This window comes from Typopeltis vanoorti, chromosome 18, assembly GCF_054136105.1.
Source record: "Typopeltis vanoorti isolate ZY-2024b chromosome 18, IOZ_Tvanoo_1.0, whole genome shotgun sequence".
Lineage (NCBI taxonomy): Eukaryota > Metazoa > Arthropoda > Arachnida > Uropygi > Thelyphonidae > Typopeltis > Typopeltis vanoorti.
In genome coordinates this window covers 94,371,636-94,386,906 of record NC_143566.1, presented here as the reverse complement: position 1 = coordinate 94,386,906, position 15,271 = coordinate 94,371,636, and the positions used below count along the sequence as shown (strand labels likewise).

At 36.4% G+C, this 15,271-nt stretch overlaps 1 protein-coding gene across 2 annotated transcripts in view; it reads left to right on the top strand.

The window, feature by feature from the left end:
• LOC150096953 (eukaryotic translation initiation factor 2-alpha kinase 1-like) overlaps positions 1-11,464 on the top strand; it is a 261,883-nt gene extending 250,419 nt beyond the window's left edge. For both annotated transcript variants that reach the window (XM_090408147.1, XM_090408148.1), the window contains exon 18: positions 9,135-11,464. In XM_090408147.1, the coding sequence (XP_090264273.1) occupies positions 9,135-9,431 (297 nt within the window). In that variant the 3' untranslated portion in view covers positions 9,432-11,464. The remainder of the gene's footprint in view (positions 1-9,134) is intronic.
• Positions 11,465-15,271: the final 3,807 nt, after the last annotated feature.

The following is a 15,271-nucleotide window of genomic DNA, read 5'->3' as shown; positions in this document are numbered from 1 at the left end:
TGGTACTTATCCAGTTCTTCTGCTAGTTCCATTTCTTTGCCATTTGGGTTCCTTATGTTGATAATACCGGTCTTGAACTCTGGTGATGTTAAGCTGTGATGTGTTTCAGGATTTGTTCTAGTAGCTGACGTTTTGCAGTTTGCCCTGGTTCCCTTGGCAAAAAAATGGGGACCCTTGTTTAACCAGGCAATGCCCCAGCCAGCATGAAATTCTGTCATGTTGTACCTTAGTTTTACATTGTGGTTTAAGCCAATAAGAATACAGTTTGGTCAGCTAAATCTCAAATTGCTAGATGGGCTGGCAATTTGAGATTAGGACATCATTGAACATTAGGTCAGAAGCCCTGTTCAGTTCTCCACATTCCTTTAGAGGTTATGTGGAGGTCTCCTCTCAGTTATTCCTGTAGTGAGTATGTCCAGATATGATAGTATGGAATTGAAGTTTGATTGATGATTTAGTGGCACAAAGACAGCAAAGATAATACTGTACCAAAGGAAATGTGAGATCTGTATGCAAGACAATAATAAATGGTAGTAAAGTGATAAATTAATAAATAATGTCTGCACAAAAAGCAAATTAAAAATAACTAAATGAAATAAATTATAAATTAAGCAATGCATTATCTACACAAAAATAGAATTTATAATCAAATGTGCTTTAATAAATTACTTCTATGTAAAAAGTTAAAAATGTCATTCACTTTGTCCATAAGTCTGATAACATCTGCCTGAATGTATATGGCTCAGCTAGAATAATCAAAATTTCATTATTTTCTTGCTTGAAGTACTGGCACTCCACTGGAATATGACAAATGGTGAGGTGTGTATGTTATTACATTTTTGACACACAGGTGATTCAATAAACAGGAATGGGTAAGATTACTGTGACCTATGCAGAGACAATGCTTAATGATGGCCTGGTTGGCCAAGTGGTTAGTATATCCACCCAAAAGACTGCGGGTTCAAATCCCACTGTGGGCATGGATGTTTGTGATTTTCTGTGAAAATACTGGTGGTCGTGGTGGACAGTAGATGGCATTGGTGTAGATGATGTGGGTCACTGTAGTTGGTGGATTGGGAGTTGTAGAGTAGGTGCCTTTCTCGATGAGTCTTTGGACTCCCTGGAGGTGTCACATAATAATAATAATAATTAATCTCGTACGTGCAGCTTGTTTGTCAGTGCTTTCTGCCATGATGACTACCATTGAGTAAATAGCTTTGATCTTATCAACTATCTGTAGTCAGTATCTGGGACTGTGGGGAATAACAGGAAGAATCACACATATATTTCTGCACCGAAGTAACACATAAATGGACAGTTCTTACCGGGTAAATCCTTTGCTCATCAATTTCACTATGGGCACACTTAATAACTGTATTTATTTTGCACACTATGGCAGCACTAATTAGAATAAATCTTCTCGATGATAACTGAACTTTTAATGGTTGCACTTTACATGTATGGAATGGATAAAGGAAAATGCTCATTCCTTCCTTAACACTATTTGATGAATTCAGCACTCTGTTAAAGTTCCATGAAACTAATGGAACACGCAGTAATTCTTTAACTTCTAGAATTATTCTCAGTTGCCTAATACTTTCCCGGTAATTTAATAGCTTAATTACAGCACTGAGGTTGTAGATACAGCAATCCTTTGCATTCCTTTTCTGCTGCTCTGTATTTTCCTCGTCTGCCTGTGCTATACTAAAATGCTCTCCTATCCCTGAGTGGTCCATCCTGATAAAGAAAAGAGCCCCGGTTTTCTCCGCTCTTAGCTTATATACCTCCCTTCTATTTTCCCACCAAAATGTTTCTCGTGCCCTTGTTTATGTCAAATTCCTTCTCTCAGTTCAATACAATATCTTGCCATTCACGCACGCACCAGCTATTTCTCGCCCGTCTTCATAGTAAGAAACAAAATAAAATAAAAACAGACGTATTGCATAACATTATACCTTTACACACTGGTAATAATAAATAAAAACTAAAATATTATAATTCACATAAGGTATATTAAATTTATATATACAGTTTCTCATAATATTAAATCAGAAATAGACAAAATAAACAGAGTGATATTTCATTACAGAGTTCTATTATTGCTAACATATTTTAGATTAATTAATAAAACTTAATAAACTCAAGGCAATTACATGAATAATAATTTATAACAAGAGATTTACATAAAATAATATTTACAAATGTAGCCTTTGCCATGGTGGATTACGTTGGATTCTGAAAGGAATATTAATAATCTAAATTTCTCTTCAATCAGAATCCACACAAGATGGTGAGGATTGGGCATTAGGTCAGAAACCCTGGTAAGTTCTCTGATGTAGTAGTCATATAACTTAAATACATTCTTTCAGATGCTATGCAGTTTTCCAGATTTGGCGGCTAAGTACTCCAAAGGCAGATAGCCAAAATGATATTGGAGCTAAAGAACGTTGTGCAGATTACATGCTCTGAATCCATCCTCATAACCAATCTGGTGGAAAGGAGATAAAGAGGTGATATGATATGAATCATTTAAGCCTTTGAGTGGTATTTATCTGATTGACAGAAGGGAGATTTTTCAAATATTATTATTATTGGTATTGTATGGACACCCCCATGGAGTCCGAAGATCAGCCAATCTATCAACACAGTAATTATTCTACCTTTCCTTGAACCCATTAACAGACAAAGCACTCACAACTGTCACTGGCAACTCATTCATTCATTCACCACTCTCTAAGCAAAAAATCTAGTCCTCACACTCTTATTAACCATGCCTTTAACTTCCAGGGATGATCTCTTGTTTTCCACCTCTAGCCAAGTTCTGAAACATTTCCCCAGCATTATTCCTGTAAAAAAAATTTAAGTAACTTACATGCCTATAATAAATTTAGTTTAATCCTTTATCCAAGTGTGAGCAAACAAAGTTTGCACCTGAAAGTATCTTCAGGACTGAGGTAAGGTGGTGCAACTCGTTGCAAAGGTGGAGCAAGCTAACATCACTCCTATCTCAGTATCTCCCATAATGCAAAACACATCTCCTTGCAGATATGTCTAATGTTATGCATTAAGGGAAGGGCCACTACCCAGACTAGTCTCGACCTTTATTGAGGTCTCTTCAGTGGGAGCCAGGCCCAGATGTGGAGATACCAGGCAGAAGCAATAGCGAGTTCATCTTTACCTATAGGAGTTGCCAAACGGTGTGCCTAACTTACATGCCTCTGTCATATTCCCCTCTTTTTCACCTATCAACCAACTTCTGCAATTCACACACCCTCAATTTGTCTTCATAGGGAATATTAAACAGCCCACTCATCAACTTGTTCTTTTGCTTTTGAATCCTCTCCATCACTTCCTCACCCTCAAAAAACCCAAGAGACAAGACTTGAGCACAATAATCCAAATGTGGACATATAATAAGGCCTTATAAAGAGGAATAAGAACTACCTTATCTCTACTTGTTAGCATGTTCTTCAATAGCCAAGTAATTTTATGAGCTATTTTAGTAACCTTAGCAATATGTCTACCACCACTCCTAAATCTTTGGCTTCATCTATTAGTGACAGTATGTTTTGACCAACGGTCGAAAAATGAGTTTCAAACAAAGAGCTGCGATTGACTTTTGTGTTAAATTTGGTAAAAATTTTACTGAAACGCATCAAATGCTTCAAAAAGCATACGGTGATGAATGTTTATCCCACACTCAAGTTTACGAGTGGTTTAAGCAATTTCAAAGTTGTCGTGAGACGCTTGAGGGTGACGAAAAGCCGGGCCCCCGTCCAAAAACTGTACTGAGCGAAGTTAACATCCAAAAAGCGTGTGATTTCATCAAAGAAAACCCGAAATCGTCCGTGAGATTGATTGAAGATGAATTGGGGATTCCAAAATCAACTGTGCACAACATTTTGACTGAGAGTTTGGGCCTTCATAAATTGAGTTCGTGATTTGTTCCCCACAAGTTGACCGATGACCAAAAAAGTATCGAATTGAAACACTGCAAGGACCTCATTAAAACTGCTCGTAAGGGCTCAAACTTCCTTGAAACGATCGTTACTGGTGACGAAACATGGTGTTTTGAGTATGAGCCCGAAACAAAGCGCCAGAGTGCTGAGTGGAGACCACGAGAAAAGGGGCACCTGAAAAAAAGTCGCTTGGAGAAGTCAAAAGTAAAGACAATGCTGATTTGTTTCTGCAATTCCAAGGCCATTTATCCACAATGAATTCATTCTGCCTCACTAAATGGTCAATAGTTAGTTTTATCTCGAAGTTTTGAAGCGACTGATAGCGAGAATTCATCACGTACAGCATGAATATCGTGATGCAGGAGCTGGTCAATTTTGCATGATAATGCACCATCTCATCGTTTGAACATTGTGAGACAGTTTTTGAGCATAAACCAAGTTTGTGTGTTGGATCACTCGCCGTATTCACCTGATTTAGCACCCTGTGACTGCTTTCTCTTCTCCCGACTTCATTTGCCGATGAAAGGAAAGCGATACGACACCATTGAAAATATTCAAGCGGCAGTAACCAGGACCCTCAACAGTATCCCAAAAACCGATATAAAAAAACTCATTTAACGAATTAATTGACTTTGCCAAACGCTGTATCAAAGATGAGGGAGAGTATATTGATTGAAATAAATGATTTGAATAATTTTAATTGGCTTGTGTTTTATTTTCTATCAAAACTTCGGTTTCTTTTTGGACAGAGGGTGTATAATTTGCTACTGCAGCCTTAGAACTTCCATTATGCAACGGAATTATTTCTTTCCAATCCCTTGGGACTTACCAGAATGGTGACTTAAATTAAAGAGCCTAGTAAGAGGTATTACCTGTTCCATTGCACATGCCTGTAAAACATAAGTTGATATCCCATCTAATCCCATAGCTGTATTTACATTGAGATTCTGCAATATCATAAGTATCTCTAATACCTCTGTTTCTACATCAGTTTTTGTCACATAATGTCACAACATTAACATCACACGGATGATACACCCTTGCAAAGTGATCATTCGGTAAATTCAATGTTTTATCTGTTTCTGTCACCATCAGCACTCATTAAAGTCATTCTCCCATAACCATTCTTCCTCTTTCTTGCCACGTAACAAAAGAACTCTTTGGTATTTCCTTTGGCCTGGTTGGCTAATTTCTTCTCGTAATTTGATTTTACCTTGCCTACCATACTGGTCACCTTTCTTGCTTGACCCATGTACTGTTCATGAGTTTGCTGGTCACATTTTTATATACCCTCCACAACTTTTTTTTTTTTTCAACTCATGCTTAATGATATTACTTGTCCATCTACCTGATTTACCTTTCTTACCTTTGGTATACAGTTGAATATTGCTTCCTCTAGATGCCACTTAACTGTCTCTCATGAACCACTAATGTTAATCTTTTCCTTTAGGCCATGGCACAGCTTCAAGCTTCCTCCTAAGCTTGTCATAATCACCTGCCTTCTAGTTCCACATATACTCCCCCTTCTTGATAGAATATTTCTCATGTTTTGCAATCTCCCAAGTCAAGACTGTATGGTCACTTTCCCCAACCAGAGGCGATGTGGCTACCTTAATTATGGATAGCTTTTCTGATCCTATAACACTATGTTGAAAGTTTATTTTTCACTTGGTTAGAGTATAATAAAATTAGTTTAATCCTTTATCCAAGTGTGAGCAAACAAAGTTTGCGCCTGAAAGTATCTTCAGGACTGGGGTAAGGTGGTACAACACCTGGGCAACTCGTTGCAAAGGTGGAGCAAGCTACCAACACTGCTATCTCAGTATCTCCTATAATGCAAAACACATCTCGTTGCAGATATGTCTAATGTTATGCATTAAGGGAAGGGCCACTATCCAGACTAGTTTCGACCTTTATTGAGGTCTCTTCAGTGGGAGCCAGGCCCAAGTGGAGATACCAGGCAGAAGCATTAGCAGGTCATCTCTACCTATAGGAGTTGTATCTCCACTTGGGCCTGGCTCCCACTGAAGAGACCTCAATAACGGTCGAAAATAGTCTGGGTAGTGGCCCTTCCCTTAATGCATAATATTAGACATATCTGCAAGGAGATGTGTTTTGCATTATAGGAGATACTGAGATAGCAGTGTTGGTAGCTTGCTCCACCTTTGCAATGAGTTTCCCTGGTGTTGTACCACCTTACCCCAGTCCTATAACACTATGTTCCATACTCTTACACCTTGAGTCCCCCTCCATGACATGCTGCCTCAAGCAATTATCTCTCACTAGGTGTATAAATTCCATTTCCTTCCTGTTATATGACTGATCTCTCTTCCTTCCAATGTATATCTCCATAATTGAAGCCCCCATAATAATCACTCAACTTGCACTGATTGTACTAATTCTCTGATGCATGTCTTCCAGGGATGACATGCGATGACCCTCTAGCCTATAGCAGCAACTAACTCTATATTTTGTCTTATTGGCTTTGATCTCGCACTAGACTACTTCAAATGAACAGCCACCCTCCTGCCTCTCTCCTATTCTTTTTTGTCTGCTGTTCATCTGCCATCATCAACCAGTACACCTCTCCCCATCCTGTCATCTCTATCGTCCCTGAAAATACTAAACCCTTCACATTCTATCCCTGTAACTACATCATCTGCTGTTAGCCAAGGCTCCCTAATGCCCATGACTTTTGGTGAGGTTGCACTAACTAATACTAAAACCTTCTCTCTCTCTCTTGTTCCTGATACTTTTGGCATTAGTATATAGTAACTGCAGGATTCCTTTAATCCCCCCCCCCAACCAATTTTGCTTCCTGTATTTGACTACCTTATTCAATGTTTTAATTGAAGTGTGGAAAAGCAGCAAGAGTAGATGATATTCAACCAGAAATGCTGAAGTATGGTGGCATAAGAGTCTTACAGTGGCTGCACTGCATAGTTCAGAAAGCCTGGACAGAGGGACGAATTCCCGATGATTGGAGTAGAGCTCTCATAGTACCCATATATAAAAAGGGAAATAAAACTGAATGTGAGAATTACAGAGGTATATTCCCACAGAGAGTTCCTGGTAAGATATACGCAAGTATACTTGAGAAATTGAGAAACGGTTGAGAAGAATTGTGGAAGAAAAGCTCGGTGAAGAACAAGCTGGATTCAGGCCAAACAGAGGCTGTCAGGATCAGATCTTCACTTTACGACAAATACTCGAGAAAGCATGGGAATATAATAAACATCTGTATTTAAGTTTTGTCGATTTGGAAAAGGCATATGACAAGGTGCCAAGAGAGAAGCTATTCAATACGCTGCAGTTATATGGTGTCAATGGGGCATTATATCAAGCAATACTTAGTCTTTATTTGAGTTGTAAATCAGCAGTTAGAATTGAAGGAAGTACAGGAAGATGGTTTAATGTTAAATCTGGTGTGAGACAAGGATGTACATTATCCCCTCTGTTATTCATTATCTATATGGATCACATTATCAAGGAAAGTGGTATTAAACATGATATCAAAATTGGAGATGTTAATGTCAGCTCTTTGCTTTATGCGGATGATGTTATACTTCTAAATAAATCCGCTACAAGTCTGGAAGATTCTCTGACTAAATTGAATAGCTGTTGTAATAGATATGGTATGAAGATCAGCAATAAAAAGACAAAAACAATGAAAATAGGCAGAATCATTGAAAATGTCAACTGTGTTGTGAATGGAAAACCTGTGGAACAAGTAAAACATTTCAGCTTCTTAGGCAAGATTTTTACTGAAGATGGTAAATTAAATATAGAAATAGACAACAGAATCAGCAAAGCTGGTTTGGTGGGAAGTCAATTGAATAAATTCATATGGAATAAGAGAAAAATTAGTCGGAACACTAAATTAGCTGTATACAAGACAGTGTTCAAATCACTTTTAACTTATGGATCTGAGAGCTGGGTCAGAAGTAAAACACTTGACCAAAGACTAGAGACTGCACATATGAGAGTCCTGAGAAAGATTAGAGGCATGAACAGATGGCAATGTCATATTAAAAACGAGGATATTAGGAAAGAACTTGACATTGTCAGCATCCAGGACTGCATTAGCAGAGCTAATCTCAGGTGGTATGGTCACTTAAACAGAATGGGCGAAGAAAGATTAGCAAAACAAGTGTTCTCTGCCAGGTTGGCAGGAAAACGACCCAGAGGAAGACCAAGATATAGGTGGATTGATACGGTACAAAGTGCCTTAGACGATAGAAATATAATATCTGATAATGTTGGAGTCTTGACAAGTAACAGACTGATTTGGAGGAAAATTGTAGATAGGAATTTAGTAATGATGTAATTTTTTTCATGTAGTACTATCATATCCTGTACACCCCTTGAGGGTACATGGCAGGAATTTGATGATGATGATTCAATGTTTTTGCTTGAGAGACTAGATTTTGCACTTGTTGGTCATTCTCTTGTCTGATGGGTGCCTTCATACACATTAGTGATGCACAACAAAACTTAAGCCCCAATTTCTTAAGTTTTGTTGAATTTGTGCTTCACTAATGTTAATTTATTTCTTTCGTGAGCAAAGGTCTCTCTAGATATCTGCAGCAAAACCATTTAGGTGCAGTCCAAGAATTACACAGTGTCCTTTCTGTCAAACTCAGATCATAGGTCCACAAATGAAGGAAAGGTACAAGGGCAAGTGGCCATCCCTGAAAGCTGTGAGATAAAAAGATGTAAGAGAGAAGTTAGTTTCTTTGCTTGGAGAATGGAATGGAATGCTCCTTCTTATAAGAGAATATCCTTCTTCTTGGATATTCCTCTTAAGAGAATAGATATTAAGAAAATGCAATATGATGATTATTTTCATTTTAAACTTGGTTATATTCAAAGCATTGAAGTGTGTTTTTTCTTGACTAACCGCTACATTTTTATATGATTTTTATTTTATGATAATCCTACCCACTAAATGTTGGTGACCTATAGTATGTTATTACAGTACTGTGGGCAGACTTAGGGTTAGATAATTTCATTCCTTTCAGAGATTCCTAATGTTTACTTTTAATTTGTACATTTTTTTTTTTCATTAGTTTTGATTCTGCTCTCTGTATACACAGTGAAGATAAGAAATTAATCTAGCTCCTAATAGTGTATTAATGTCTAATTTGAATGTATTTTATATTTGTTTTCATGTAGACAATTCTTAATTTGACTGAAGAACTAAGAAATCTCAAAATCACTGTGAGTGAAAAGTATCTAGTGATTGAAAAGAAAGAAGAAGAAATTCAACTGATAAAAGAAAACAAAAATTCCGAAATAGAGCTGCTGAAACAGGAAAATCGAAAATTAAGATATTCACTTAAAAAGAAAAATTCCAGAATAAGGAAGCTTCAGAAAAAAAATCAGAAATTAAGAAAACAGTGTCAAAAGAATCAAAATAGTTATGATGAAATTAATATCCAAATGAAATGCTGGCACTGTAACAATCCTTGACCTCTTTGAAAATATACTTTTCTTAGTTAAAATAATTAAATCTGTGATATATTAACTATTTAATTTATCTATACATGATTTTAAAATTACACTGGATACTCAGGTCATGTGGTGTTTCAGTATTAGAAGTGAAAAAATCTTAAGATATCTGGAGGATATTGTAAATTTGCAAGTATGAATTCAAACAATACATTGTTTCAATTTATACTCTTCTGTATATAATGCACAGATCTCTTATCTGTCTTCTTTGTAATATGTATTTATTGTGAAAATTTCATTTAGTATTTTGTAGGATCTTATTCTTTGTCACTTAGAAATCCATTCACCACTCAGTCATTTAGGTGTTATTACTGTAATTAGCATCATCAATATCAGGACTCAAAACGTTATGCGATTATACTCATTGTGCAGAAAATTTGCTTGTCTGAGAGCCTCATTTTTTTAATATGTGCCAATAAATCAATAGAAGTTCCATAAAATGATTAATTTTTTTTAATAAATAAAAAATATTCTATTTTATCCAGTCTGCAGCTGCTCGCCAGGTAGCAAAATCTACCTTGTCACAGATGAGTAGGTGAGTGTTTCTCAAGCCGACATCATTACCAAATGTTTGCTGATGTCTAGAGATATACTGAGAACAAAATCATGTTTCTTAATATCAAATTATTTCAAGTCATTTTCAAATTTGGACTCTTATCAACCTTTTCAGAACTTAAATACCATTCTGAAGTTAACTGATTGAGCAATAACCCAATGCAGAGAGTCATGGGAACTAGATCATCTTGGGAGGAATGCTGAGGATGTGTATGACTTCAGCTAGGATAACAGGGTAATAGTGATATGAATATCAGTGAGAATTGCTATGAATCTGCTGAAGAGAGACTGTGCTTTGGACATTTTGAGTACATCTAGTAGATAACTGGATACTATTTACCATGATAATTTGTGTATATGTTTTATAATCACCTGACTCTGAACTCTGGTCTATAGCACTCCAACTATATATATATATACATATAGTTGGAATGCTATAGACCAAATGACTGGTAACCAGAAGGGTGGGGAGATAACATGATAGAGATGTATAAATTTTGAGAGGGTGCAACCTTGAACTCCAACTTTCAGTCCACCATAACTCCAAGATCTCGAGCCTCATCAGTTACTCCAAGCATAATCTCACTTTTTTTTTCTTTTTTTTTTCCCCACTTTGCTAGCCTTTATCCTTACACCAAAGAACCATAAAACTTCTTATTTCTGTTTAGGAATAGCTGTATGGATAAAAATAAGGGTGTCTTTATTTTATTAAAATTGTTTTGACCTTCTGGATAGTAATAATATCCAACTTAGAAATTAGCAACAAAATATTGTTAATTTTTGCTTTCTCCTTCTCTCTCTCTCTCTCACTGTTCTTGTTTTCCTTCTTCAAATGCATGTAATTTAAGATTCATTCTTTTAATTATAAGTTACAGGTACTGCTTTTTACCAGTACTGTTGGTGTCTTTGTCTAGTTATTTTACATTCCTGTTTTAACATGAGTGTGTCATCACAATTTCAAATATAAACTCAGGAAATTACCACAAAATATTCTAGATTTTTCATACAAAATGTGTATAATGAAAGTAATTGAACAGAATGGAAATGAGATGGCATGTAAATATCAAATTGTGAGGGTGGTCTGAAAAGTTCTTGGCCTCGACCATAGATGGCAATAGTATAAGCATGATTTTCTTTTTCTAATTTCAGAAATCATTTTGAAATTATAAATTCGTTTTTTCATTGTTAGGCCGAGAACTTTTAAGACCATCCTTGTATAGTTATAAAATGTTAAGAGTATGAATCATGTGGTTCCAATTTATTCCAGTTTTGTAAATGGAGTAAAAATTTTGCATTATAAAGTGTAGATCCACTTTAGTCTCTGAAAAAAAAATAAAAATAAATCCTAGAACATCTGGTAAATGTCAATTTAGAATATATTTTATGACATATTAAAGTATTAATTTAAAAAATGCCAATAAGATAAGTCTAGTTATAAACATTTGCATAGCAAATGTCTGTTGTATATTTTGTAATTTTTCTATTTGTAATTAAAATGTTAAATCATTGTCATTTTTCTTAATTTCAAAGATTTTAAAATTCTCTTGTTTGTTTAGTGTAAATATTATTCTAGAGTTCTGTGAACTCACAAGACTCATAAGTGTGATCAATCCTAACAGTTATGCTGCTTAACCTCAGACTCATTTATTGTTAATCATGCCTCATGTAAAGTATTTTCCTTCCCACACACACCAGCACCAGGCTTGGGATTTGGAGGTTATTGTGGAGAGAGAGTTGAAGTTTAAAAGAGATAGTGGAAAAGTAGCCCGAACAACAAACCAGATTACGTTGCTGTTGAAGAACACACTGACAAGCAAGATTAAGAGGGTTATTATTCCTCTTTATAAGGCTTTAAGGCCATATCTAGTCTAATGTACACAGATCTTCACCTGGATGAAAAAATGGTGGAAAGGATCCAGAGATAAGTGACAAGGATCGCAGCAGGTCTATGGAATACTCATTATTAGAATAGATTAGCCTACAGTTCAAAATAGCTGATGGTGGGGGGGATTCCTTTAATCCTAGAATAAATTTTTATTCTAGGATTAAAGGAATTTTATATTATAGAATTGACAGCAAAGACTTATTTTTTTCAATACGTTGGCAGGAAGAGAACATGGTCATGCCTGGAAACTATGAGTGTAATTAGCTGTGATATGAGAACTAATTTTTTGCTTAGAGGGAAGGAGTATATGCCATGTTGAATTTTTAATGATCGTTTTTGTTTAATGGTGAAAGCAGTTAGGTAGGTCACCCATGATAAATCTTTGATCCCCATGGATATGCTCAAGAAATAACTAACAATAACATTCATATTACCACAGCATTGATAAATGTATTACATTATATAAATAAAATCACTTATGTTATTTAATAGATAGCCAACTTTTGTAACATATATCTAAATTACTATGCCATAACCCTTAATTTTAAAATTCCTTGCCGGCCCTTAAAAAAATCATGCAGTTTTCAGTTTTATGCTGGATCATCAACAGAGCTTCCGAAATCCACTCACCATAGGCAAGTTATCAGAAATCGATAACGACTTACAACTACAAATTCAATGACTGCAAAAGGGATTTCCAAGCCAGATATTGTTTTCTGGTTCGTCACTATTTTCGTGAAGAGGCAAATGATTTGGCTAAGCTTTTGTGTTATCATTTAAACTAATTGATCCTAAACCCTGTAGAGCAATGTATTGTCCTTAACTGAGCAACAGGTAGGGGGGGGGGGAATTCTGTCCTGGGGGCCCTTGAGTAGGGAGTGAATTTCCTGCCTCGTTCAAAATTCATTCCAAATATATTATTTGCTTTGCATAATTTACTTTTTCTTTCTTTTTTTTTTTCTTTTCTTTTTTTAAAAGATCATCTCATTCATTGTTAAGTTATTTGATCACAAGTAGCTGCCAATGAATTTATTAAGAAGTTTTCTTTCCAACTCTGGAAATAAAATTTCTGAATCTGAAATGGTGTTCTCTTTTCAAGAATCACAAAAACAGATGCAGTTTTAGTTGCCGGTTTTCTCCAAAGTCATATCACAAACTAATCTTCACTTTTCACCGTCCTTTTATCGCCTTTCAGGTTCAGAACTTTATTTTTTATTCTATATGAAAGACTAGGGTGGTGGAAACGATCATTAAAAGTTCAACCTGGCGTAGTGTTGGTGTAGTTGCGGTTCGTTATAGTTGGTGGACTGAGTGGTGGAAACGGAGAATTGTAGAGTAGGTGCCCTCTCTCGATGAGTTTGGACTCCCTGGAGGTGTCACATAATAATATCCCCCACCACTGTTCCTCCAACAGCTGCCCTAGAAACATTGGCATAATATAACAATTCAAACGTTTTTCTTTCTATATCAAAGACTTCATTTAATATCCCTGATCAAGTTCCAAAAATTTCCTCTCATTTCTCTTACAGCAATATGTGTTACCATTAGGGGCACTTCATTTGAAAACAGTAAATCTTGCGCACATCAAGCAAATATTTTCCATATCATAAATGTCCAATATTAACCTTACACGTTTACAGTATGCACAACATATGCAATAGACAAACTTTCTTTAAAAATAAAATAAGTAATTGTATTTGTCTCATTTCATTAACGAACGAAAACCGGTAATTATAAACAGTAAAATTGCCGAAATTTAATAAAATAATAGTAATCTACGAGGGGATGGCGTCTGGAAAGTTCTGATAAACACCTAGAACAAAAATGATCTCAAAGCAACTGTGATATAACCATAAGAAAGAAAATAAGTTACCTTCATAACTCTGCTACTAGTGTATTCTTCCTTGCGGTTACATCAGCTGCTTTAATATTATTTTTGTTCTAGGTGTTTATCAGACCTTTCCGGATCCCCTCCTCGTATATAGACTACTTGGAAAGAGGTCATTGGACACCCCACCCCCATGGGCAAGGTGCATCGTGCCATGTAACGAGTCGCATGTCTGTAACGATTATAAATTCTAGGAAATATGACGCTCCCAACTCAGTGAAATTGGCCACAAGAAGCGAACTGATGGAGTTTGAAACAGGCGTTGTAATATGATGACATGTTGCAGCCCTATCTGTTCGACAAATTGGGCCATCCCAGGTAAACAATCAGTGATACCATACAGAGATCGAAACGCAGTCAACTGCAAGTGGTATCTGAAGTGACAACTCGCCGAACGTGACCGTAGGGTGATAATACAAAGGATAACATGTAAAAGACCGTTTGTTGGCCGACACGATGCGGATTCCGGGCATGGACTAACACGAATCTGCATAAAACCATTCAGAACCGAGGTTCACGACATGGATTTCCATGATAAGGCTGCAGTATACAATCCCCACACTAACCGAACCAACATGCAGCGTTGTCTTCAGTGGTGTAAAGAGCATCTATGGAAGATGTGGAAGCTTGGAGAGACGAATCTCGCTACACCCTCTACGGAGCATGTGGATGTCTTGTGAATGTCTCTTACCAGAGTGCATAATTCCAGCTATGAAATTCGGAGGTGGTTGTGTGACGTTGTTTGGCCACGAACTTGAACTCTGACAGGTATCTGGACAGTGCATTGCTTCCTACTTTTTGGTGTTTCTATGGAACTGGCTATTGGCACTTTCAGGAAGATAATGCACCTTGTCACAAGGCTGCTGCTGTAACTGCATGATTTGTGGACATTGAATGTCATGACACTTGACTGGCCACCACAGAACCCTGATCTCAACTCTATTGCACATCTGTTAAATGAACTGGAGTTTCGGGTGAGGTCAAGGGACATCGCCCCACAACCTCATTGCACACCTACTGGAAGAATTATCCAAAAGGTATCCAGATTCCCATCGATCGCAATTGTAGCTTGTGGAAAGTATGCCCCAACATACGAAACTGGTTGATTGATAGCTTCAGTCATTGCAGCATCTTATTAAGGTGGGGACTAATGCTGTTTGTTCCTCACACACTATATAGTGTCCATTGACTACTTTCCAATAAGTATACATATATATTATTCTTCCAATATCTTTTAACCCTTAAGTAGGTGTGCCTTGCAATATAGTATTGTCTGAAGCTAATTTTCACAGCTTACAACATGAATTAGCTTATTGAAATTAATTACTTGAACACATTTTACATACTGAAAAAGTGCTTAAAAGTTATGATAATCACCATGAAGGAATTGAAGTAGAACCATGTAACTTATATTCTCAACAAAGTGTTATACACTTGTTAAAACGCTATACATCATTTGCAATCCTCTGAAAA